Below are 25,972 nucleotides of genomic sequence, written 5' to 3'. Positions count from 1 at the left end.
TTATTAGCTGAAATTAGAGAAGGCCGCTGAAAGGATAAGAAGTTGAATGGGAGTTTTGATAACTTCAAGGGGCTAAGAGAATAAAAGATTTGATGCCCAAGACAGCTCTGAATCCCTCCTTGCTTTGAGTTGGGACCCTGAAAGACTTCACCCTAAGAGTAAGGATGGGCCAGATGTAGGACAAGTCTTCTTGAAATTGTCACTCAACTGCAGACATCTGAATCTCTGAAATCAGTTTAAGATGATCTTAAGAGTGCAGAAGCAATAAAAGATAGAAAGAGATCCATGGCAAATCTACATATTGGCATTATCAATTCTTCCCATTATTGTGAAGGTACTTTTTAAAAAAGCAAATAAAAAAAAATAAAAATGAGACAGTTACTAATTTCTAGGAAAACAAAAACACTGAACAAGAAATAAGTTTGATTATTATTATGCTACCTGACTCAGTTGTGAATAATATTTACCATCTTAATGATACAAATACTGAACATTAACCTAACCAAAACTTAAGATATATAATTCTTGCAGGATGAGGGGATGGAAATTGTATGTAAGAGAGCAAAGCCCTTATCTTTCATAGCAGCAAGTTATCAGACAAATAGCTAAAAAATGAAAATTAAGAATATCACCATAAAATGTTATTTAGAAATATAAAGAGAATACAAAAAAAAAAAAGAGTTAAAGACACTGAATAACTGCCTCAGAGAAGCACGAATCCTAGGTTCAAAGGAATAGGGCAGATGATCACTGTTTTTTCTTATGAGCCTTGTAGAACCATTTTTCTTTTCATTTACTATGTCCCAAGCATAAATATAAAATGTGAAGAAAAGACTGTTTAATTTTATTTATTTACCAGAGTCTTGATCATAATGGGCATGAAACAATATTTAAATTTCTTTAAAAAAAAGGAAGAAAAAAGAGGTTAATTGCTGAGAGCAAGAAATGGCATTAGGTAGAGAAATGGTGGCCAAGGTTTGAAAACTGTCAGTATGGATGATATCATTTTAACTACAATTTAGAGTTTTCAAAGTGGTTTCTTAAACAGTAACTCAATCTTCACAACAATAGTGGGACGTAGGGATTATATCCTAATTTTACACATGATGAGACGGGCTCAGAGAGGTTAAATTATTTGTCCAAGGCCATTCAGGTGAAAAAAGGCACAGCCAGGACTCCAAATTCCTTACTTGTTTCATTAGGTCTACCTGCTCTGTAGGGCATTAGAAAGTAACAGCAGCAGAAATGTCCATTAAAACCAATCTAATCCCAACAGTGTAATCAGAAAACATAGGAAGCATTCACCTATGAAACAAGTTGTTTATACTAGTCCTCCTCCAAGTATGTCTGCAGATGGGCACAACAGCAATCCAACAGGAGATAAGAACTTGAAGCAGAATGTAAATCAACTGTCATAAAACACACTGTTTAGTGCAACTGACATTTTTATACAGCAAACTTTCTGTGAAGTGAAGGATGCAACATACTGAATTACACTCGGGTGTAAGCCTTTTATCTCACCATAGTCCTGTCATTTGAGTAGCACTGGTTTATACCATAGGACTAATTGCTTCTAGGCCTGAAATTTTCAAATGAATAATAATAACAAAACTTAAAGCCCTACATTCTAGTTCTTCTATCATGTCCTGTTCAAAGTAGATTATAGACATGTTATCACCAATAACAAAGTGAAATTACAATTTCACAGACCAACTGTATGGAACAGATTCCTACAATCAGTATTTCATAAAAGCATTTTACCTCTAGAAACTTCATCAACTTCCAGCAGCCCAATCAATGAAGCAGCAAATCATTGACAGCTACATTTCTAAATATCTTTTATGTCCCCAGGGCAAACTTGTAATCTTCAAATTCTTACCAAGAAACCTATCTACTCAATCCCTTTAATTTTTCTTTAAGGTATTAAGTACAGGCATGCTTCAGAGATACTGCAGGTTCCTCCCAGATCACCACAATAAAGCAAATATTGTGATACAATGAGTCACATAAATTTTTTGGTTTCCCAGTGCATATAAATGTTATGTTTACACTGTACTGTAGTCAACTAAGTGTACAAGAGTATTATGTCTAAAAAGTAATATATGTATCTTAATTTAAAAATACTTTATTGCTAAAAAAAACATGCTAACCATCATCAGAGCCATCAGTGAGTCATAATCTTTATGCTGGTAGAGGATCTGAAATATTGTAAGAATTACCAAAATTTGACACAGAGACATGAAGTGAGCAAATGCTGTTAGAAAAAAGGTGCCAACAGACTTGTTCAATGCAAGGTTGCCACAAACCTTCAATTTGTAAAAAATACACTACCTGTGAAGCACAATAGAGTGAAGCGCAATCAAATGAGGTCTGCCTATAGTGCAGTAATGCCCCTGACATAAAACAAAGCTGCAGGAATAAGTTTAAACAGCCTCGGAGTGACTGAATATTCTCATGATCACAGGAATTTCCTGAATGGTTTTCTAACAAAATAAACAACTTAGATAACTTTATATACAGTTGACCCTTGAACAAACATGGGTTTGAACTGCACAGGTCCACTTATACAGGGATTTTTTTCAATAAATATGTACTACAGGACTATAGCATCCAAAGTTGATTGAATCCACAGACTCAGAACTGCAAACACAAAGGGCAACTGTAAAGTTATAAGTAGATTTTCAACTGCATGGGGGATCTGCATCCCTGACCCCCAGGTTGTTTAAGGGTCTACTGCACAGCGTTTTTTAACTAGGAAACCACTATCACCTTAACTTACTAAACAGAACTACTTCTGTTTTGCCCCAGGAGAAATAAAGAAGGGGTAACTAAAGTAACTTACCGAAGAGCACTGACCCTACCTAAATTATGATTTTTAAAAAATCAAATATGATTGATCATTCCATGCACTTTTTCATCACCTTCTATATCTTTTCATCAAGTGTAATTTTAAAACACATTCTCAAAAGTCTACCCAAATTTTAAAATAAATTCCAGTTTAGCAAGTGACATTCTCAGAACACTGAATCTAACACGGCCAATGTTACTATGTACAGTTGACCCTTGAACAACATGGTTGAACTGCATGGGTCCACCTTTATTTGGATTTTTTTCAATAAACACTACAGTACCACATGAACTCATGAATGTGGAATCTCCGATAAGGAGGGTTGACTGTAAAGTTATATGTGGATTTTCGAGTGCATTAGGGTTGACAATACTGCTTTGACCCAAAGTGCAAATGGCCAACCATTGAGGGATTCTCTTGACAAGGAAAAAAACACTTTATGAAGCCTAACTCTTTACTTGTGACATGAAACATTTCTAAAATATTCTTGATAAATGAGTATCAACAACAGAATCACAATCTCAGTGTACCACTCACAGAAGCACCCCTGAAGAAGCTGAACAACAGCACTAATGAGTGGTGATCCTACTGGTAGGAAAGCCTATCCAAGTGGAGCTTGGAACCAGTGTTTCCCTACAACTCTTCCAATCCGTCTGAGATTAACATTCATGCCAGAAATTTAGGGGCAATTCTTGCACTTAGATATGCTTTCTGCTTCCCTTCCAATATGCAATGTTCTTTTTACTGTACCAGTTGAAGTAAGAGAAACCAATTAGCAAATGTTACTAAACTTTTTCCCCAAATCAACAATAACACTGGGTGGTGAGATGGCAAATAATATTTTACTTTCCTCTTTTCTTTCTTTTCCCCTAATTGTCAACAAGTGCAAATATAAATTTTTTAAAAGAGTTTTCTGAATTTTATTTTAAACCTAACCAAAATAAGTAAATTATTGAATTTGGGGCTTAACTTTTTATACTGGTCATACAATGAGGTCAAAAACAATGTTCACTAAACTCAGTGATTATTAACATGGGCATGTAACAGAATGAAGGTTTTTGCAAAGATCACGTGACACCCTTTACATTTTCGTAAAGAAATTATGTACGTATTACATGTGACCAAGGTAGCATGATCCTTGAAATAAATACTAATATTCTTATGCATTTTCACCAATGAATTTTTCTTCTGAAAGAAACCATCAGAATTTGACACACAAATGCTTTCTTTGCATTATAAAACAAGACAGCATCACCGATTCAAGATGGCGATGTAGGAAGATCCTGAACTCACCTCCTCCCACAGACTCACTGGATCTACAGCTAAATATGGAACAATTTCTTCTTGGAAAAAAAACCTAAAGGCTGGTTGAGTGACCACTACACATTGGGCAAAAGAGAAGAAAACCATTCAAAAGCCTGTAGGGAAGATGGGGACCCAATCTCACCATATACCTCACTCCTGGTGTAGCAACCAACAACCAGAGGGGAACTCAAAACCCAGAGCTTCTCCCTGAGGAGCAAAGGGTTCAAATCCCACACTAGGCACCCCAACTTTTAAGACATGCACTTGACAGATAAGCCCCCCAAACATCTAATTTTTGAAAACCAATGGGTCTTGTGTCCCAAGACTCACGAAATGATAGCAATCTGAGAAACACCTCTTAGAGGGCTCAAGTGCTTAGACTCACCCACCCCAGAGTCTAACTTAGAGGTAGCCAATCATGCCTAGACTTAAAGTGAATAAGGCTCACCTGCTTATATTAAAACCTCAGTCAGAGGGGCAGGCATCTAATTCAATACACACATCTAGGAGTCTGCTGGAACACTCTGGGAACAAAGACTGGAAGACCCCACCTTTGCCGTGCTTCAGAGTACCAATATCTCCCGAAAGGGAGCCTTTACACACACCTGGTGTCCGGATTTTTACAGCTGCTGCCCAGGATAGGATTCTTGATTACTTGGCTCTGGAGGCCGGGGAGCTTGTGTCCTGGGTCCCAAGGAACTGAAATAATTGGTGTCACCCAGAAAGGAGCTCATGCCCCTGTCTGATGCCTGGATTTTTATGACCGCTGCTAGGGAACACCTCTATATCAACTGGCTCTGGTGGTCAGTAGGGCTTATACTCATGGGACCAACAGGACTGTAGCCCAAGGAGAAAGAGTTCTTAAACAGCTACCACCCCAAGGGCACAGCAAAAAGAAACAGACCCAGGAGCTCAATCTTTCTGTGAAGGGGGACTGTTAACTGATCATCATGACTGCTAAGTGAGGGCAAGCTTCTGATTAGGCATGCATCTTGGGGTTGACTGTAATCCTTTCCAGAAACCTTAGAGGGCAGGTGCTACCTTTGTCTTCACACTCTGCTGCCTCTAGTGCACAAGTGTCTCCCAGAGGATAGCTACACAGAGCGCTGGTGCCTAAGGGACTCCCTTTGATTACTCAGCTCTAGGTGCCTTGAGGGACTTGCATTCCTGGATCCCTGGAAGAGGTGGTTGTTTCATCTACTGTACAGAAACCAACAGAGAGTCAAGCAAAATAAAGAAATAGGAATATATTCCAAATGAAAGAACAAGATAAACCTCACAAAAAAACCTTAATGAAATGGAGATAAGTAATTCACCTGATAAAGAGTTCAAAGACCTCCTAGGTGGTGCAGTGGATAAGAATCCGCCTGCCAATGTAGGGGACAAAGGTTCTATCCCTGCTCCAGGAAGATCCCACATGCCGCAGACCAACTAAAGCCTGTGTGCCACAACTATTGAGCCCATGTGCCGCAACTACTGAAGCCCATATGCCAAGAGCCCATGCTCCACGACAAGAGAAGCCACCGCAGTGAGGAGCCCGCACACCACAGTGAAGAGTAGCTCTCCACTCACACCTAGAGAAAGCTCGTGTGCAGCAACGAAGACCCAATGCAGCCAATAAATTAATTACTTAATTAATTTTAAAAAAAGATGTTATCAACTTAAAATAGACTGTTATAGATATAAGTTGTTAAATGTAAGTCTCATGGTAACCACAAAGCAAAAAACCTATAGTAAATACACAAAGAGAAAGAGAAAGGAATAGAAGCGTACCACTAAAGGAAGACATCAAACCACAAAGCAAGAGAGCAAGAGAAGAAGAAAGGAACACAGAGAAACTACAAAAACTACTAGAAAACAATTAACAAAATGGCAATAAGCACATGCTTATCAATAATTACTTTAAATGTAAATGGACTAAATTCTCCAACCAAAAGATAGACAGTGGCTGAAGGAATAAAAAGCAAGACACACCTATATATGCTGCCTGTAAGAGATATGCTTTAGATGTAAGGACACAGACTGAAAGTGAAGAGATAGAAAAAAGAGATGACATGCAAATGGAAACTGAAAAGAAAGATGGAGTAGCTATACTTATATTAAAAAAATACTTTAATACAAATACTTTAATAAGAGACAAAGAAGGGCATTACATAATGATAAAGGGGTCAATCCAATGAGAGGATACAAAATTTGTAAATATTTATGCACCCAACATAGGAGCACCTATACATGCAGCACAATTATTAACAGACCTAAAGGAAGACATAGACAGCAATACGATAATAGTATAATTATAGTAGGGGACTTTAATATCTCACTTACATCAATGGAAAGATCACCCAGACAGAAAATCAATAAGGAGACATCAGCCTTAAACATGTTAGACCAGATGGACTTAACAGATATTTATAGAACATTCCATTCCAAAGCAACAGAATACACATTCTTCTCAAGTGTATATGAAACATCTTCCAAGATAGAGCATATGTTAGGCCATAGATCAAGTATTAATAAATTTAAGAAGACTGAAATCATATCAAGCATCTTTTCCAGCCACAATGGCATTAAATGAGAAATTACATGAAGAAAAATGGAAAATACACACATATGTGGAGATTAAACATGCTACTGAATAACCAATTGGCTAAAGAAGAAATCAAAAGAGAAATCAAAAAATACCTTCAAAAAAAACAAAAATGGAAATGTAACACGCCAAAATTTATGGGATGCAGCAAAAACAGTTCTACAAGGTAAGTTCATAGTGATAAAAGTCTCAGACAAACAATCTAACTACACCTTAAGGAACTAGAAAAAGAACAAAGCCCAAAGTTAGTAGAAGAGAGGAAAAAAAAATTGGAGCAGAAATAAACGAAATAGAGACTAAAAAGACAACAGAAAAGATCAATGAAACTAAGTAAAATTGATAAAACCTTAGCTAGACTCACCAAGAAAAAAAAAAGATTCAAATGTCAGAAATGAAAGAGGAGATATTACAAGCGACACCACAGAAATACAAAGGATCATATAGACTACTATGAACAATTATATGCCAACAAACTGGACAAACTAAAGAAGTGGATAAACTCCTAAAAACATATAAGCTATGAAGACTGAATCATGACAAAATAGAAAATCTGAACAGACCAATTGCTAGCAAGCAGATTGAATCAGTAATCAAAAACTCTCAACAACAAAAGTCCAGGACCAAATGGCTTCAATGGTGAATTCTACAAAATATTCAAAGAAGAATTAATACCAATCTTTTTCAAATTCTTCCAAATAACATGGGGGGGATCTTTTCAAAACACATTTTATGAGGCCAGTATTAGCTTAACACCAAAACCAGACAAGAGTGCCAACAAAAAAAAAAAAAATGTTTTTTTACAGGTTAATATGCCTGATGAACATAGATGCAAAAATTCTCAACAAAATATCAGCAAACCAAATTCAGCAATACATTAAAAGGATCATATACAATGATCAAGTGAAATTTATTCCAGAGATGCAAGGATGGTCCAATATCTGTAAATCAGTCAATGTAATACACCACATTAACAAAATGAAGACAAAAATCATATGATTATCTCAATAGATGCATAAAAAGCATCTGACAACATTTAAATCCATTTATGATAAAATCTCAAATCTCTCAATAAAGCAGGTATAGAGGAAACATACCTCAACATAATTAAGGTCATATATGACAAGCCTACAGCTAACATCATTCACAATGTTGAAAAGCTCAAAGCTTTTCCACTAAGATCAGGAACAAGGCAAGGATGTCCACTCTCACCACTTTTAGTCAACATAGTATTGGAAGTCCTAGCCAAAATAGTTAGGCAAGAAAAAGAAATAAAAGGCAACCAAATTGGAAAGACAAAAGTAAAACTGTCGCTGTTTGCGGATGACATGAAAATAGGAAATCCTAAAGAGTCCATCTAATAGAACCAATAAATGAATTCAATAAAGTTACAGAACACAATATCAATACACAAAAATCTACTGTGTTTCTTTAAATAATAACAAACTATCAAATAGAGCAATTAAGAAAACAATCCCATATACAACTGCATCAAAAAGAATAAAATACCTAAGAGTAAATTTAACCAAGGAGGTGAAAGACCTATATACTGAAAACTACAAGACATTAATGAAAGATATTGAAAAAGACACAAATAAATGGAAAGATATTTTATGCTCATGGATTGAAAGAATCAATATTGTTAAAATGGCCATACTATCCAAAGCAATCTACAGATCCAGTGCAATCCCTATCAAAATTCCAATGGCATTTCTCATGGAAATAAAGCAAAAATCCTAAAATTTGTATGAAACCAAATAGCCAAGGCAATCTTAAGAAAGAACAAAGCTGGAGGCACCATGCTCCCTAACTTCAAGGGAATTGAAGTTATATTATAAGGCTATTATTACATACAAACAATATAGTATTGACATATAAAAAGACTTAGATCAATAGAACAGAACAGAGAATAGAGAGACCAGAAATAAACCCACACATGTATGGTCAATTGATTTATGACAAATAAACCAAGAATATACAATGGGGAAAGCATAGTTTCTTCAATAAATCATGTTGGGAAAACTGGACAGCCACATGCAAGAGAATTAAGCTGGACCACTATCTTACACCATTCACAAAAATTAATTCAAAATGGATTAAAGACTTGAACATAAGACCTGAAACCATAAAACTCCTAGGAGAAAACATAGGCAGTAAGCTCCTTGATATAGGTCTTAGTGATGATATTTTGAATCTGCAACAAAAGCAAAAGCAAAAAAAGTAAAAGCAGCAAAAGCAAAAAAACATAAGTGGGACTACATCAAACTACAAAGCTTCTGCACAGCAAAGGAAAACATCAACAGCATGAAAAGGCAACTTACTGAATGGGAGAAAATAATTCCACATCATGTATCTGACAAGGGACTGATATCCAAAATATACAAAGAACTTAAACAATTCAATAGCAAAAAAACAAACTATCCAATGAAAGAAATGGGCAAAGATCCAAATAGACATTTTTCCAAAGAAGACATACAGATGACCAACAGGTACATGAAAAGATGGTCAACATCACTAATCATCAGGGAAATGCAAATCAAAATCACAAAGAGATATCAACTCATAGCTTGCAAAACGGCTAGTATCAAAAAGACAGCAAATTACAAGTGTTGGCAAGGATGTGGACAAAAGGGAACCCTTATGCACTGTTGGTGAGAATGTAAGTTGGTGCAACCATTATGGAAAATAGTATGGAGATTCCTCAAAAAATTAAAAATAGAACTACCATATGCTCTAGTAATTCCACTTCTGGGTATTTATCTGAAGAAAACAAAAAGAAACTAATTCAAATAGATATATGCACTCCCATGTTCACTGCAGATTTATTTACAATAACAAAGATATGGAAATAACCTAAGTATCCACTGACGAATGAATGGATAAAGAAATTGTGGTGTACACGTACACACACACACGCACACAAAGAATATTATTCAGCCATTAAGAAAAAAAAAAGGTTGCCATTTGCCACAGCATGGACCGACCTTGAAGGCACTACACTAACAATTCAGACAAAGACAAATATTGTATGATCTCTCTTACACGTAGAATCTACAAAAACAAACAAAAAATAAGCTCATAGATATAGACAACAGATTAGTGGCTGCAACAGGCAAGGCTTGGATCGGGGTGGGGGGGAGAAATGGGTGAACTGCGTTCTGTTTTGTTTTAAATAAATTGAATTAAAAATATTTTTAAAATGCTTTCTTCAACAAATATTTAAGAAACATATTTATTATTAAAGGCAAGGTGGAGCTTCCCTGGCACAGTGGTTAAGAATCCACCTGCCAATGCAGGGGACACGGGTTCGATCCCTGGTCCGGGAAGATCCCACATGCTGTGGAGCAACTAAGCCCGCAAGCCACAGCTACTGAAGCCTGCATGCCTAGAGTCCGTGTTCTGCAACAAGAGAAGCCACCACAACGAGAAGCCCAAGCACCACAATGAAGAGTAGCCCCCGCTCTCCACAACTAGAGAAAACCCGCACACAGCAGTGAAGACCCAACACAGCCAAAAATAAATAAATAAATAAATAAATAAATCTTTAAAAAAAAAGGGCAAGGTGTAAATAACAAAAAGAGTAGCAAATCATCTGCTTTACCTCTTTGTGTTTCATATCCAACTGACTCCTGAGAGTCTTAAGTTCCCGTTCACGGATATCCAAGCAAGTTTCTAGTGCATGTGTCTGTCCTTCCCACTCAGACTTTTTATGAGCTACCATTATGTCAATCTGTTTCATGAGCTCCTGTAGTTCTGCTTCACAGGATGTCAAAAATCCCCTATAAACAAGAACAGACCCTTAACATAGAACATATCTCCAAGTGGCTTTTCATCTTTCACATATAAAAATGCAGCAGATGTAAACCTACCTGAGGTGGAACAATGTCAACAAATAAATTACCAGAAGCAAAGAACAGGATCACTGAGCTTTTCCTTTTAATGCTCACATAAGGTGATCATTCACTGCACAGAACACTTTGTCTTCCTCCAGTAGCCAACCTAAAGCCTAAGTCATTTGGTCAAACACAAGGTTGATATTGGAAGTCTGGTTTGTGAGTGAGACTTCCACAACCAACAACTAGTTCTTCTGTAACATTTTAGGGAACCTTTCAGGAAGAATCCAGGCAAGCATATGTCACATTCTCTCACAGCTAGCCAAACAAAATCATAAAGCTTTAGAAAAAAGTAGGCTATTGGGAAAACGACAATACAATTTTAGGAGCTGTTTTAAGAAATCCATCCTTGAGCCAAATTTATTTCAACTATTTCTTTCCAACTCATTATGAGACACTTACTGCAACCTATCTTATTGCTGTAATCTTACTGATGTCCTTCAGTGTTTCAGGAGATGCCAGATACAAAGGTAGAAACACAAGTGGACACAAATGTATTGCATTCAAAGAGGTTTCCAGGAATGGTCACAGAGAGGTAACTACTAAGGCATACATACTTTTTAAAAAAAGCATTTGTTCTTAGTGTCACAAAACCTCTATAGCCTTTTGCTTCTTAAAAGTAGAAAATTTACAGTGGGATACTGGTAAGCAGGCAGCTCCACACTGCTGAGATGAGGGAAAGCCCCCAGGGAGAGGCTGTCCATACATGACATGGATCAGCTTAGACTGTGCTCACACTTCTGCTGCTGTACCCAAAGCACAAAATGGTCAGAGGCATAACGCAGACATGCTCTTTAAACTCAGTGAGAAGCTTAAGGTCAAAAGCAAACGTACCCATCACGTCCCCGATTATGCATTCCTTCCAACAAAGCCTCCATCGCCAAATCCCCTTTGTTCTGGCAACTGGGAAAGTAAAAAAGTCAGTCAGGAGAAAATTCATTTTTTATGTTCTAACAATCCAACTCACAAACTTAAGAATGCGAATGAAAGCATACAAATAATGAGAAAATGCAGCACTCCTTAAGATGACTCTAGAAGCAGTCAAGGAATATCTCTTCAAGAAATACCAGAACCAAACATACTTCAGACTAAAATAAAGTAACTTAAAATGATCTGAATTGCCATCGACACTCCCCCTGCACCACTGAAATCAAATACTCATTGCCGCATCCCTACTTCCTCACATAAGAGTGGGCCTGGGTGGAGGTGGGTTGCTAGCAGCAGAGGGACACTGACACTTTCAAAATGAGAGGTCAGAGGAAAAGTGTAGCTTTTTAAAAAAGAGATATTGTAAAAAGGTTAAATGCCCTACACTTGAACTTCTTGGTCCATTATGGGAGATCCTACTCACCCTCTAGATGCCAGGCCCATGAAGCTCCTAGAACCCCTCCCTCCCCTGAGAAGCAGCTACGTGGGCCCTCCCTCCTCTGCACTTTACGGCTCCTAGTCCTTAACAGGTTCTTTCAAAGGAGTTACACCACACTGGATATGTTCTTTTGCATACCCTTTTCCCTTACTATTCAACCCTCAAGGGAAGAAAACCAGTTTTATTCACACCTGCAGCTCCAGGGCTTAGCGTAGCATTTCAGCCTGGCCTGTGCTGAATGCTTTTGGCTGAACTTAGCTCCATTCCCCTCCCTTTTTTAACCTACCCTCTATGCAAACTGGTCATAGCTAGAGAACTACAGGGAAGAGTCTAGCAGAGAAAGAAGGGAAGGGAGATAGAACAGACTGTCATAGAAAGGGAAAGACACACCATAAAGAAAGGCAGATGAGGAGAAAAACCACCTTAAACTTGGATATGCCAATGAGTAGTACTTGCTGTAGGTTTCTCACTTCTTATCAGAAATCTTCAAAATGTTCACCAATGTCAAGCCACTTCTCACTCCTGAGAAACTACTTTTTTCCTTAAACCTTCAGAGGCTCAACCCTGAATCAGTCTTTAGGTAATTCCCAAAGACTATGGTGTGGAGGTTCTACCCCTTTATCCTAATGCCTCACTTCAAATTATATTGCTCTGAGAAGAGGACTCCTCTATTCAACATAGAATTCAGTTTTATACTAACTACTAGATATATAGAGATGAAACAGCCCCTTTAAGGAATTAATAGTTCAGTCTGGGAAAGAAAAAAATTAACCAAAATGTTCCCCTAAAGTGGTAACTATAGTGACAAACGCAGGCACAGGAGATGCAGAATGAGAAGGCTGGGAAATACAGCCACTGCACATTATTTGCACCTGTTCCTAGTTACTAACAGGAGTATTAAATTTAACTACTCATGTACAAATACAGCAGAGAGGATTTCTTCCAGTTGGTTTATCCTTCGTATTACACCAACACTGGACAAAATAAAAACCTACAGAAAAAGATTTTCATGTTCTTTTCCACTTTCTTTCAAACAATGATACAGTCAATTACAACATGATACTGTCAAAAACAACGGATTCTGTTTCGATCCACTCCAGAGAACAGAGAGGCAGTACACAGTTCATACAGTACCACGTAGATGGAGACCCAGGACAGAGTCCTCTCTGCAACTAGCTTTGTGTCCTTGGACTTCAGTTTTTGCCTCTATAGAGTAAGGGGCATGACCTATATAATCTCCAAGGTTTCTTCCAGCTTTTTAATGGGATTCTAATAGCCAATTACATATATACTGTAAGAATCATGCTCCTGACAACTTTACACAGATATTTATCAAATGTGTAGGAAACTGCTGTTCCTAAGGACAGTGCTACCAAATTTACTCAAAATTATCATTAGTAAAATTATACTCCTTTAGGTCATGTTATTCTTAAAAAAAAAAATTTAGTTATATTGGTAACAAAGAGTTAGTAAACATATATAACATTAATATATTTTCTGGATGACATTATTTAGTAATTAGCAATACTTACATTAGAAGCTAAAAGTCACTGAATGCTTGACCGTTCTGCCTTGTCTATATCATCTAATTCAATCTTCATAACAATCATAAAAGATACGAGATGAGTCAAAAATTATCCACACTCTGGCTGTAGAATTTACTTTAATTAACTTTTAGAAAAGACATCATTTATTGACATACTATCCTTGCTTTTCAATACACTGTCCATCTGTCAACAAGCTTTCGTATTCCCTCGTTAAAAAATGTTTTAGGCTGAGCTGTGAGCCATGAATACAGCACTGTCTTCACTTCTTCATCAGAAGTGAATCCGGCTCCTTCTTGATGGCTAACACTTGTGCAACCTTCCTTGAACGTCTCTAACCATTCATACACACTTCTTCACGACAAAACACTTTCTCCATACTGCGCACAAAGTCTTTGATAAATTTCAGCACCAGGTACACCCTCAGACCACAAAAAACGAATCACTGCACACTGCTCCTTTCATGCAAGTCACAAGTGGGGCATCCATTTTTGCTCGCACCGCAGTTACAAATGAACTGATGTAACACATTCACACCTGCAAAGCAGTGACTGGGGAGACAGTAGCCTTGAACAGAAAGCGCTGATAAGACAGTGCGGCCAACAGAAGTTTTAATATAACGGGAGTGCGGATAATTTTTGACTCACCCTTGCAGCCACAACTACTTTGAGGAAACTGAGGCTTGGAAGGTTAAATAACTTGATTATGGTAAACTATAAACCATAGTCCTAGGAATCAAACCTAGGAAATGTGACTCCTAAGTTCCAGCCAATGTGCAATCTTTATACAGTTTACAGCATTCCAGATATTAAAATACATCAGCACATCTTCTTTTGATTTAATAATATCTTTCTGGCAGAAATAAAATCAAACCACATTGAAAAGTCTGGACACGGGAAAGAATACACACCGAACTATGACGTCACCACCATGGCCACCAGGTGGCAGTAGCACAATAGTGAAAATAGTCCACAAAGGGGAAAACAGCCATTTCAGAAATTGAAATCATGGTCTAAGACTAACACAAGGAGATCTCTGTTTATAAAAAAAAAAAAAGGTAGGGGTAGGAACGGGTGGAACCAGTAACATTCTCTTTGGAAAATAATATTACTTATATATATATAATGGTTTTTTAACAATACTTTCACCATCTCCTTGAGCAGCTGACAAACACCATCATTTCTCCTTCCTTAGGATCAGGTAAATAGCAAGGACTCTGATTTTCTATGGACTTTTCTCATCTGAGTTTCTCATAGCTATATCACTGACTCCTTTCCTAACCAACCTGACACTCATTCAGCTCCATGCACTACATTACTTCACTTTCCTTTTTCCCTATGCCATGCGATAATTATGTAAAGTTTATTTTTTGCCCAAATACTGTTTGATAATCTGCTACTCCTTGCCGCTAACATAAAATGTTAATGTAGTTAAATGGAAACTGTGTAGCTCTACAATTGGTACAGGACAATCTTAGTCATTTCTGCAGTTAGACCAAGACAAAAACAAACAGAAGTTATAATTAAAACTCTCCTTTGGAATAAAGACTATTTTAAATCAGTAAAATCTAGAATAAAATGGTTAAAAGGAAATACAGGTTTTTTTCACCAAGCCTGGGAAGCACAGAAAGCATTCTTTAAATCTTAGGGAATAAAGAATCCAAAGAGGTACCTAATAATGCGCAAATCTTTGAAATTCATTAACATATTGGAATTTAAGAGCTAGAAAGGACCCAAAGGCCTCCAATTTAACCTCTTCATTTTACAGATCAGGAAAAATATCCAGAGTAAGTGCCCAGAATCAAATTACTCACAAAATGGGACACAGAAAGAAAATAAAAACTCTGGTTAGAATTATGAATATATGTGTACTAAGAGAAGGAATATGCCTACTCATCAAGTCTCATTTAAAGGAGGATAACCATGCTTTGTCCCCCATCTGCCTTGGTGTTACTGTGATTCCAAAGATTTATGGCTTTGTTGGATATACTATAACTGATAAACTATGCCTGCTCCAATAAATAATCAATATCATTTATGACTGCCCAGAAAGGTTCCTACTTAAACTTAAGGTAAAAAAATTATCAGATAAAGTATCAAAGAAATTTTCCAAGATAAAAATGAAACTCTAAAACACTGTCTAAACTATGACTCAAAATTCAGAAAGAATAAGGGGAAAGACCAAGAAATCTTAGATAAAAAAACATTTTTTACATGGGAAAAATGCTGTAAGCAAAGTTGAAAGATAAATGACAACAGTACTTGAAAGTTTTATCACAAGGGGTTAATTATCCAAATATATAAAGAGCTTCTAAAACTTGAAGGAAAAAAGAAATCTATAGAAAAATGGGCAGAAGATTTGAACAAAGAGTTCACAGAAAGAGAAATGCAAAGGACCTTAAAAACATGAAAAGATGCTCAACACTGTTCACAATAAGAGAAACACAAAGTAAAACTACACTGAGTTACTTTCTTCTGTACTGGATCCATGAAAAATTTAAAAGTTTGACAATACTTAGCAACTGATATATATGCATTTACCCTTTGATCCAACAATACCACTTCTAGGAACCTATCCCAAACATACATTGGCAACAATACAAAATCATACATGCAGAAGGATATCCATTGCAGGACTATTTGCAATACTAGGAAAAAACACAAAGACCTATCAGGAGGGGACTAGCTGAGTATTCATCCACCAATGGAATAATACCATGAAGCTGTGAAAAGGGACAATGATCTCTACAGACTTCTATGGTGGGATCTACAGGGCATATAATATTAGATGAAAAAAGCAAGATATAAAACAGTATATGCAAAGACTTTTTACCTAAGAAAGGGGAAAAATTATAGATATATACTACATATTACATAAATAAAAGTTACATATATATGTTATGTATAATGTCAAAATACATTAAGCATATATAATTATACATAAACATGTAACATATACTGCATTTGTTCTTATGGAAGGATAAACCCAAACTGGTAAATATGATACCTACAAGGAAGGGAAATAGGGTGGAGAAAATAGGCAGCTAAACTTGTCTGGATGTACCTCAACAGGAACTTGTTTTATAGGCACTATGCTAATGTTTTATATATAATGAAATGAATCCAAATGGAAAAGAAAAAAACAGCAGTATTAAAAAGTACTGGAAGTAAATCAACTATCAGCTAGATATCAAATTGGGAGCTTCTCCATATAACATATGTTTCATTTGCTTTTAAAATGCAACAATTTTACTGTACATATTCCAAGTAGGGTATATACTAAGCAAAAAAATGTACTACAAAGAAATCCTTTAATACCACTCAGGAATCATATTGTTAATAGTAAATTTGACATTGTTAATTTGAAAACATTACATATAATATAGGAAGAAAAGTAACTTAATAAGCAAAAGAGAAAAAGATACAAATATAAAATCAAGTGTTTAAAAAGAAACTATGAAATCAAACTGGAAATATCAGTGTGAATTCTGTATTCTTTTTTAAAAAAAGTGCTTTTTCCCTAACTCTGGCCACTGCAAATCCCAAAACTAATGACCATCCTAATACCAAAAGCACCTCTAGCATCCAGACTGGTCTGTAAACACCATCTCCCACTCAAAGGAACCAGGGCTTCTTGGTGGCCAGAAATGTATAAATGAGCCAGGAACATATTTTACCAGAAAAGGAGGAAACTCTCACAGACTACTGGTCCTATCAAAGTGGACAGGAGCCAACTTAAACAGGCTGCCGCTTGCCAACAACAGGACAACTTGAGTATCAAAAAAAAAAAAAAAAGAGTGCAGTAGGTTGAAACAGTTTAAATATATTCAAATCTATAAGTTCATGATGATTTAAGAAAAAAAAAACAGGCAAAACCCTCATGGTTACCTTTGGAGGTTGCTAGGCCACCAACTCATTACTGTGCTCTGAAAATAGAGGGAAAGAATTAAGCATTTTTCTTGCCTTTCCTATACAAACTGTATTTCAAATAGCTGGTGGGATAGTCAAATAGCTCATGAAGTAAAAAGCTCTTCATAAAAAACTTCAGCTAATAAATACTAAGGAACGATAGAATCATAAAATCACCATATTGCAACCCTTAATGCAATAGTGGATACAGGCAATCTAAATCCATGAAAGGATCTCACCATTAAGTGAAAGGAGAATTTCATGACGGATGGATTGCGCTGACAATACCTGAACCCACTACATTGCTCAACCTTAACATCACAGAACGAGAAAAGACTCAGACATCATGTGCCTCTCTGAAGTGTTTTGCACCACTGATGAAATCTTGTCCTGCCCTTAGCCCCTCAAAAAAGTCAAGGCTGAACCTGATCAAGTTTCTAGATGAGTACTGTTCGATAAAACTTTATGCAATTATGGAAAGATTTTATATACACACCACTCAAAATATAGCCATTAGGCACTTGAAATGTGGCCAATGCAACTAGGGAACTGAAATTTTTAGTTTTATTTCATTTTAATTCATTTAAATAGCCACAGCTGGCTGATATCTACTATACTGGACAGTGCAATTCTAGACCTTACTACCAGTTTAAAGGAAATAGACGTACAGGTTAAAGGATACCATGTGGACGCAATCAACTAAATCTAGAATGTTAAGGAAAAAAAGGGAGGCAGCAAAACTGCTATATTAAAAAAAGACTGAAAAGGTGTATCAACTCAATGCAACAAGTGGATCTACCAGATTTTGATCCAAACTAATCATAAAAACATGTCTGGAACAGGTGGGGAAATCTGAACCCAGAATGAATACTGACATTATGGGATGTTTACTAATTTCCATAGATGTGATGACAATATGGTGGTTTTGTAAAACTGAAAACACACACTTAGTTCTTTGGGAAAAAAAGACTAAAGTAACATAAAAACCAAAAATTCAATTCCTTAAACTCATGTCAGTGTTGGCTTTAGCTGAATTTCAAGTCAAGCTGACATACATTTAAAAGTAGGAAGCTCTGATAAAGTGGACCAATGATGCTGTCACCATCCGCCACCAAGCAAAGGTGTTCTTTGAGACATTAGTACTGCATCAGTACAATTAACACATGTAATTATTACTACAAATAATTTTTAAAACCTGAATCTACATACATTTTAAAGAGCAGTGTAACTGAACGTTTATAAATATCTAACCCATTTTAATTTCAGTCGTTTCTACTATACTGATCATTGATAATGATATGGTCAAAAGGCAAGAAGCTCAGAATAAAAATCAACCTAAAGATGATACTGCATTCCAAATAAGAAAATACATACCCTTCGTTATATCATTAAGCTACAGCTATGATCAGTATAAATATAAATATTTGAAGGAAACGTAGTTAAATGATCCTTACGATTTCCTCTTCCTATCCAGAAAATAAAATTAAATGCAAGCATGTGGGGAACTGTATAACTACAGGGCACAAACCCTATAATACTGCTTTATTAAAGGAAGAAAAACATTTTTAAAGACTGGTTTAAGGACTCGTCTGTAAGGCTCAGGGAAAACTATTCTGTGCAAATGTGCTGTAACTATAAATGAAGACTAGTCGCTGACAGCAAGCTCATCTTTACTCTCTGAAGTTGCAAGAGATATAAGAAAAACGACTTTCTGAGCCTAGATTTACTGCCTTCAAATATCTTCATGATTAAAGTATTCTAAGGACCGTCCCTTGCATTCCCTCCTTTTATTTCGCATCCCTGATTTGTAAGGAGCAATCCGTAAGTTCAGGGTTCCCCAACTTCAGTCCTCCAAGACTTCTGCCACATTTCCGTACCTCCTGTACTAACATTAAAGTTTTTAAGTCAACTCATTTTTTTGAAAATCGCTAACCTTCCCACCCATAAAGGAACCGCGACCACCTGCCGTCCGCGCCCTAAGTCGCAACAAGGCTAGGAAGCTAACCAGATGAGGCAGCCCAGGCGGGAGGGCTGGGCCGGGGGTCCCTCCCCGACGCCGCTCGGGGAAGACGAGCAGCTCGCCGACCCCGCCGCCCTCCCGCCGGCCCGGCCTCCGGGGAAAGGCTGACCACCTGGCTGGCGCGGACGGCGCGCCGCGGGAGGCCATATCGGGCTTCGCGGGTCCGCGGGGCGTTCGCGGCGACGCCGAGGGGCGGGGCGCCGGGGCGGAGCCTGGAGGCCGGCGGGGGCGAGCCTGGAGGCCGGCGGGCGGCTGAGGAAGCCGGCCCCGGGCCATACGGCCGCTCGGGCCTCGACCCCACCGCAGCCAGAGCTGCCTCCGGGCCCGAACAGGGCCGCCCCTCGCCAGTCCGACGTTCGCACATGCGGTTACGGGGCTGCCGCGAGCGCGCCCCCGAGGCTTCCCGCCGTTACCTCCAGCCGGGGGCGCGCACGCGCGTCACCGCCAACCTGACGTCCAGCCACCGTCGTCGGCACGTTCGTCCCGCCCACTACCCCCTCTTTTTTTCCCCCCCCCTCACTTTTAATTGAAGCGACGTCCTCCCTGACTCCCCCTCCGGGCCTGCAAATGGGCTCACCCACATCCGGGGATCGGAGAGAAGGGGCGGGGGCGCTACGGGTCACGTGACGCTGAGGGTGTGGTCCGAAAAAGGCGGGCGTCTTGCGGGGCTGGGTGCTGGTAAAGTTTTCCCGCTCCGCTAGCCTAGGTCCTGGAGGAGCGGCAGGGCGTTCGGATTTCTACAGCTCCTCTCGGTTGAGGTCACTGTCTACACATCATCCTTATAAGCATTTTCCTTACCGCACGTCGAGAGGGGTGGAAGGGACTTCCTCCGCTTCCGCCTTTGGTATATCCCGCCTCGGGCCGGAAGCCGCAGCTGTGGGGAGGTGGTGGCCTGCGAGGGTCAGTCTTCAGCCAGTGAAAAGGCGTTCCAGCTTTGCTCCTGTAACTGCATGTTTACAGAGCTCTAAAACAGAGATGGATAAAACTGCCCCTGCGCTAGGGAACATCCGCACCGCGCGTCTGGGAAGACCCTGTGGCGGACAGTGTATCAAGCTCCTAATGGGGACCGTTCACTGCGCCCTAGGAACTATGGGGCCCACGGGGGGCGGGGACCGTGTCCTTCCCGGCGCTTAGAGAAAGCCTCCTGCTACTGTCTGGGGGTTAGCTGGGGAAGAAGGAAGAAGACAGAGCGTTTCAAGCGTTGGGGCAGTCACGTGTGTAAAGACTGTTTTGTTCAGGAAGTGGTAGTGGTTCATTGCGGTGAGTGTGGCAAGTGCTTGGGACGGTTGTCCTTGCCCGTCTTGTGCTTTCCACTCTTCCAGCCCCTGAAAAGTGGAGGCACCTTAGCGCCTAACTCTGGAAATGGCATGTTGGCCCCGATGGCTGACGCCCAGCTTTGAGTTTGGAAAGAAAAGTAGGTGTTCGTAATGGGGCAAAGAGACCTTTAAATGCAAAGCTGGAAGGTATGACAGGTTAGAGGTGTTCGAAAGAAGGACAGGTGAATAAAGATTGAGGCCAAATTGGGGGGAAATATGCTAGTCATTGATAGAAAATTTGCACTTAGCAATTAGAAACAATAATGCCTGAGCAATCAGCCACAAAGCCGGCTTAACTTGTTCAGTGAATCATAAAGACAAGGAACCGTTCAAGGGCAGAATGTATGCTGAAGCTGAGTGATCTGAGAAAGACTTTACAAAAAGGTGGAATCTCTGTGTGACGGAAAATCAGCTGGGAGGGACTATGATCTTATAAACTGTAACTTGACCCGGATGAGATGAGTCTTTCCCTGGGTGACATTATGCGGAAAGACACATCTAGGCTAAAAAGCCTGGAGAGCCCTAGTGCTGGGTTACATCATCTCCTTAGTCTTCATGTTTCAGAAATAACCTCTTTGGCTTACAGATCTGACAAGATCAAAGCTGCGAGAGAATGGACAGTGAGGTACAGAGAGATGGAAGGATCTTGGATTTGATTGACGATGCTTGGCGAGAAGACAAGCTGCCTTATGAGGATGTTGCAATACCACTGGTAGGCTATAATTTGTGCTGAGGGTGATAGGTTAAAGGTCTGATCTGGTAGACCCTAGTAGCGGTAGGATATCAATGGACAAATAAACTAATAAGGCAAAGAAATCAAAGCTATGGAGTCCTCTAACTCTAGACACTTCTGGAGAGCATTTAGCTCGACTTTGTATTTGAAGAGAAATGTGGTTCAGTTTGCTGATATGACCAGCTCAGTTAGGGGTCATGCCAGAACTAGAACCTAGGTCTTCTGAGCCATGTTCTGTCCACCACACCAAAGGTAGTAAACCAAATAGTGAGAGTTTGATACACACAGTGAGGAGGAACGGGAAGCAGTGGCATATGCACTTTATTTCTTCTCTACCTGTGGTTTGTCAGTTGACATTTTTAGAAACTCACATTTTGGGAACACACACCTATCCTAGGTTCTCTGGAAAATATTCAGAAGAGACCTGGCTTTTTTCTTTTGCATTTAGACCATCAGGCTCTTTTCTTTCCTGATCTCTGGAAAATTCTCCTGCAAGGAGTTTGTTATACCTCACATAATGAGTGATCTAAATGTTTTGCTTGAATAAATGCTTGTTAAAAATCCTACTTATGTCACAGAGACCTAACAAGGAGAACAGGGACTGTTTTTCTTTAGAGCCTACCAAGACTGTCTGTTGCTGGCATGTACATTTTCATTTAAGATTAAGAGGTAATATGTTCAATGAATCATACACATAACAGATAATAAGTCACAGCTTAGTTCAAATTTAGAAAAAAGGTGAAAAGAGCGTAATGCAAATTATAGCTCCACTTATTGCATACCTGTTTTGTGCCATGGACCCAGGTTGAAATCTGGCATATATTATCTATATCCTTAAAACAACCTTCAAGGGTGGTGGTCTCCCCACTGTATAGGAAGGAAGTAGGATCAAAGAAGGGAACTTGCCCAAAGGTTGGTAGCTAATAAGTTGGACTTCATGCCGAGGTCTGTGAGGCTCCAGATCCTGTCCTGTGGACTTTTGTTGGTTCCTTCATTCACAGGCAATTCTTTGAAACCTACTGTGTGCCTTAAAACTTGGTAAATGTAAGTACAGTTTCTGCCCCTCGGGGCCTAGAGAGGCAACACGTATCAATAAATAGTTGTATATTAAGTGTTGTAAGTGCGGGGTCATAGACAGCTACGTACCTTAAGAAGTGGCTGATGGCCTGGTGAGCATCAGGAAGGGCTTCAGAGAGAAAATCACATTTAAGCTGGTCATAAGGGAGGAACAGGTTTAGTGGGGGTAGACAAGGGCCCTCCAGCAGAGGGGACAGATGTGCAGAGGCTCCGAGTTTTGAATGGCTTTGGGAGACGGTGAGGCATTCGGTGTGGATGGAGGATATACTTGTCATAAAAAAGTAGGAAGAAAAGTTGGTCTCAGACCCGATTTTGAGAGGAGCATTGGATGCCATGCTTAGCCCTCATTCTGAGGAGTGAGTGGTCTTCGGAGTAGAGATCTGCCGTGCTCAAATATGTTAGAAAATCAGTTTAGCGGCCTTGTTAGAGGGTGTCTGCCAAGGAGAAAGGAGCCAGTGACAGGGCAGAGAGACCAGTCAGGAAATAATGCAATGTCCAGATGAGGGAGGAGGGCCTAAACAAAGGCAAGAAACTGGAGAGAATTGCTGAAATCTGGACATGCTAACAGCAGAATTTAGGGACCATCTGTGTGGAAGGGGTTGAAGGAGAGGGAGATTTCCATGCTGACTGCCAAGTTGTAGCCTGGCCTTATTGCTAATCCATGTCTTCTCCCAGGGCTTGTGATCCTAAGGCAATGTTCATGTCAGTTAGCTTTTGCTGCTGCCTAACAAGTATCCCCAAAACATAGTGGCTTAAAACAACAGCTATTTCTGTTATGATTTTATCACTCAACTTGAGAGAGTCTTCTGATCTTTGCCAGCTTGGTTGATCCCTGCTGGACTTGGTGGTGCTTTGCAGTCAGCCAGCAGGCTGGCTGAAGGCTGGGTAATTCAGGAGGCTTTGACATGTCTGGCAGTTAGCAGGCTGTTGGCTGGGATGAAGAGCTGACTTAGCCACAGTCTCATTATCCAGCAGATTAGCCCAGACTTCACATAGTCGTTGTAGGATTTTAAGTGCAGCATGAGAGGAAACTGCAAGGCTTGCTGGAGCCTAGGCTGAGAAGTCATGTGACCATTCCCAATCCAAGATTGGGGGAATAGACTCTGCCTTTTCATAGGAGTAGCTACAAACAATTGTGGCCGTTTTTGCAGTACCGGAGAGTAGATGGTTGTGTTCATGATACTTTATGATACTCTGTGTTTGTTTTCCAGGCACATCGGCAATTTTATATGCTGGCATTAGTTGCAAGAGACAAAAGTGACCAAATTAAAGACGTGTTCTTTTAGAATGAGATGAAATTAAATAATATCTAAATTAAATAATTGATTAACCAAGGACTTGCTTATGCTTTGTCAGCTATAAGTAGTTATTGAAACCAAATTTTCCCTGAGTGCATTATTGCTTTACAGTAAATGTTAGTTCTTTTCCGTTTGTACAAGTATGTTTGAATCTGAGTTTTACATTTTGTAGCGCAAGCTGATTCAAATATACTTGTACATATTGTAGTTAAGTGTTTTCATTCATATTGAACTTCACTTTGAAGGAAAAAAGTGATTATATTCATATACTGCAAATTGGAGTCCAGTGGGAAATTATAAGTCTGGATATTGAGTAACAGTTTGCTACCCTTAAAGAAAAGTCTAAATTCAGATAATTGAAAAGAGATCTATTGGTATCAGGGAATTCTAATATGAAGCAGAGTTCCAGTAGTAATATATTTAAATTTAAATACAAGAAAACTATCAAAAAATTCTCACCACACACCAAAAAATGGTGAACTCTGCGAGGTGATGAAAGTGTTAACTAGCCTTATTGTGGTAATCATTCCACAGTATATACGTGTATCAAATTCATCACGTTGTACATCTTAAACTTACACAATGTTATATGTAAATTAAATCTCAGTAGAGCTGGAAACCACCCCAGATTGTACAGGAAGTGTGGCCCACGCCTTACCATTTTAAGAAAATTGCTGGTAGGCTGTGTGTTTATGTTGCCCTGCTCCACCACTAGGGGGAAGCCTCATCTATTATGTTACATTTTCAGTGCTCCCCACTTACCTCCCTTATAATACAGGCACACTGGATACAGGATCATCTTGAATACCTTTCTTGTGCTTAAGGAACATACCAGCAAATGTGGTATTCTCTAAAGCAGCCTCCCCCAAAAAAAGATTTAGTACTGGCTGTTTTCAGTGTTCCTAGCCACTGGTAAGGATGACAGGTAGTCCTTGCACTGGACACCCCAGGCAGAGCTGGGCACCTAACCTGCATCTCCTCACTTAGCCCTCACAGCAGTCTTGTGAGACGATGGCTACTTTTTTCTCTCATTGCTGAAGAGGAAGCAGAGGCTCCAAGGGTCTGAATACCTTGCCCAAGGAACCCAGCAAATGGTGGAGTCATGGGCTTGGGTCCCAGTGGCTCCCAGAGGCCTGTGCCCTTAGCCTTCTGCCGCACTGCCTCCCACACAAGTACCAGAGCCATAATGCCATCATTCCCGGCTGGAGATGGATGGGGCGCGTTTGAACGAGACTTGTGATATTTCCTTTTTTTTATTCTAGCTCTTTCCTTAGGATACTGCCTGTTTCTGGGAACTCATAGGTTTTAGTTCTAAGTGCTCTTGAGTTTTAAGGGGTTTGTTAATGCAGAGTATACCATGGTTCTGAATGTCCGTTGTACCTTTTCAGAATGAGCTTCCTGAACCTGAACAGGACAATGGTGGCACCACAGAATCTGTTAAAGAACAAGAAATGAAGTGGACCGACTTGGCCTTGCAGTACCTCCATGAGAATGTTCCCCCCATAGGAAACTGACGCCTGGCTCCTTGTTCATCAACAGATTTTTTTTTTTTTTAAATACACAGATACAAAATGTTTTCTTTCAGTCTCCTAATTTGAGTCTTTTAGTGACAGGTCAGCACTCAAAAATGTGCAGTTAACTTTGTGGCAGCCAAATGCAATGTGAAATTACTCAGCCAGAATGAGAAGCTGACTGATCTCTTGTGAGTGAACCTAAAGGTCCTTTGAACCTAAGGTTCTTCATTGACTAGCTCATGTTTCATCATGATTCATTAAACATTTGCCTTCAACTCTGATTTTGCTTTCCTGTCAGAGTTTAACACTTCCCAACTACTTATGTGTCCTGTGACACAGGTAATTGAAGATGTGAGAGGGAAGGCAAAGAAAAATGAAGTCAGACATGAGAAGTAACTTCTCATAACCCCATTCTGAGAGTCACCTGGGTGTGTGGAGTCTGTAGACGTAACGGACATATCGATTGCCCACTCACTGACTACTGGGATTCCTACGATTTGCCATGAAATTTTCAAACTTTGGATAAATTTACAAATTAAAAGCTGTCTTGACAGTTAACCCCTGCT

General features: G+C 39.2%; 2 protein-coding genes across 17 annotated transcripts in view; one reads left to right on the top strand and one right to left on the bottom strand.

Annotated features, from left to right (window-relative positions):
• The window catches only part of CEP63 (centrosomal protein 63), a 66,737-nt gene extending 46,413 nt beyond the window's left edge, over positions 1-20,324 (bottom strand). For 4 of the 12 annotated variants that reach the window (XM_057738697.1, XM_057738708.1, XM_057738707.1 and 1 more), the window contains exons 1-4: positions 19,581-19,832; positions 17,428-17,465; positions 11,465-11,533; positions 10,339-10,516 (exon numbers count right to left, since the gene is read on the bottom strand). In XM_057738697.1, coding sequence (XP_057594680.1) covers positions 10,339-10,516; positions 11,465-11,533; positions 17,428-17,465; positions 19,581-19,832 — 537 coding nt within the window. The other 8 variants (XM_057738699.1, XM_057738704.1, XM_057738706.1 and 5 more) reach the window with 8 other exon arrangements.
• On the top strand, positions 19,799-25,687 carry ANAPC13 (anaphase promoting complex subunit 13). Of its 5 annotated transcripts, none has more exons than XM_057738714.1 (3): positions 19,799-19,940; positions 21,371-21,496; positions 25,281-25,687. In XM_057738714.1, exons 2-3 carry the CDS (start codon positions 21,398-21,400, stop codon positions 25,404-25,406), a joined length of 225 nt encoding a protein of 74 aa, XP_057594697.1. In that variant the 5' UTR covers positions 19,799-19,940; positions 21,371-21,397; the 3' UTR covers positions 25,407-25,687. The 5 variants fall into 5 exon arrangements, with proteins under 5 accessions (XP_057594697.1, XP_057594696.1, XP_057594695.1 ...); XM_057738713.1 differs by lacking the exon at positions 19,799-19,940 and adding an exon at positions 20,091-20,226; XM_057738712.1 differs by lacking the exon at positions 19,799-19,940 and adding an exon at positions 20,177-20,312.
• Positions 25,688-25,972: the final 285 nt, after the last annotated feature.

This window comes from Hippopotamus amphibius, chromosome 6 (assembly GCF_030028045.1).
Source record: "Hippopotamus amphibius kiboko isolate mHipAmp2 chromosome 6, mHipAmp2.hap2, whole genome shotgun sequence".
Classification (NCBI taxonomy): domain Eukaryota; kingdom Metazoa; phylum Chordata; class Mammalia; order Artiodactyla; family Hippopotamidae; genus Hippopotamus; species Hippopotamus amphibius.
This window is presented reverse-complemented; position numbering and strand designations above follow the sequence as displayed.

What these genes read in the sequence shown, in the direction of transcription:
- ANAPC13 (XM_057738714.1), top strand. Translation starts at nt 21,398, where the DNA reads ATGGACAGTGAGGTACAGAGAGATGGAAGGATCTTGGATTTGATTGAC. An exon ending in AGGATGTTGCAATACCACTG is followed by an intron (nt 21,497 to 25,280) that starts GTAGGCTATAAT and finishes GTACCTTTTCAG; the next exon opens with AATGAGCTTCCTGAACCTGA.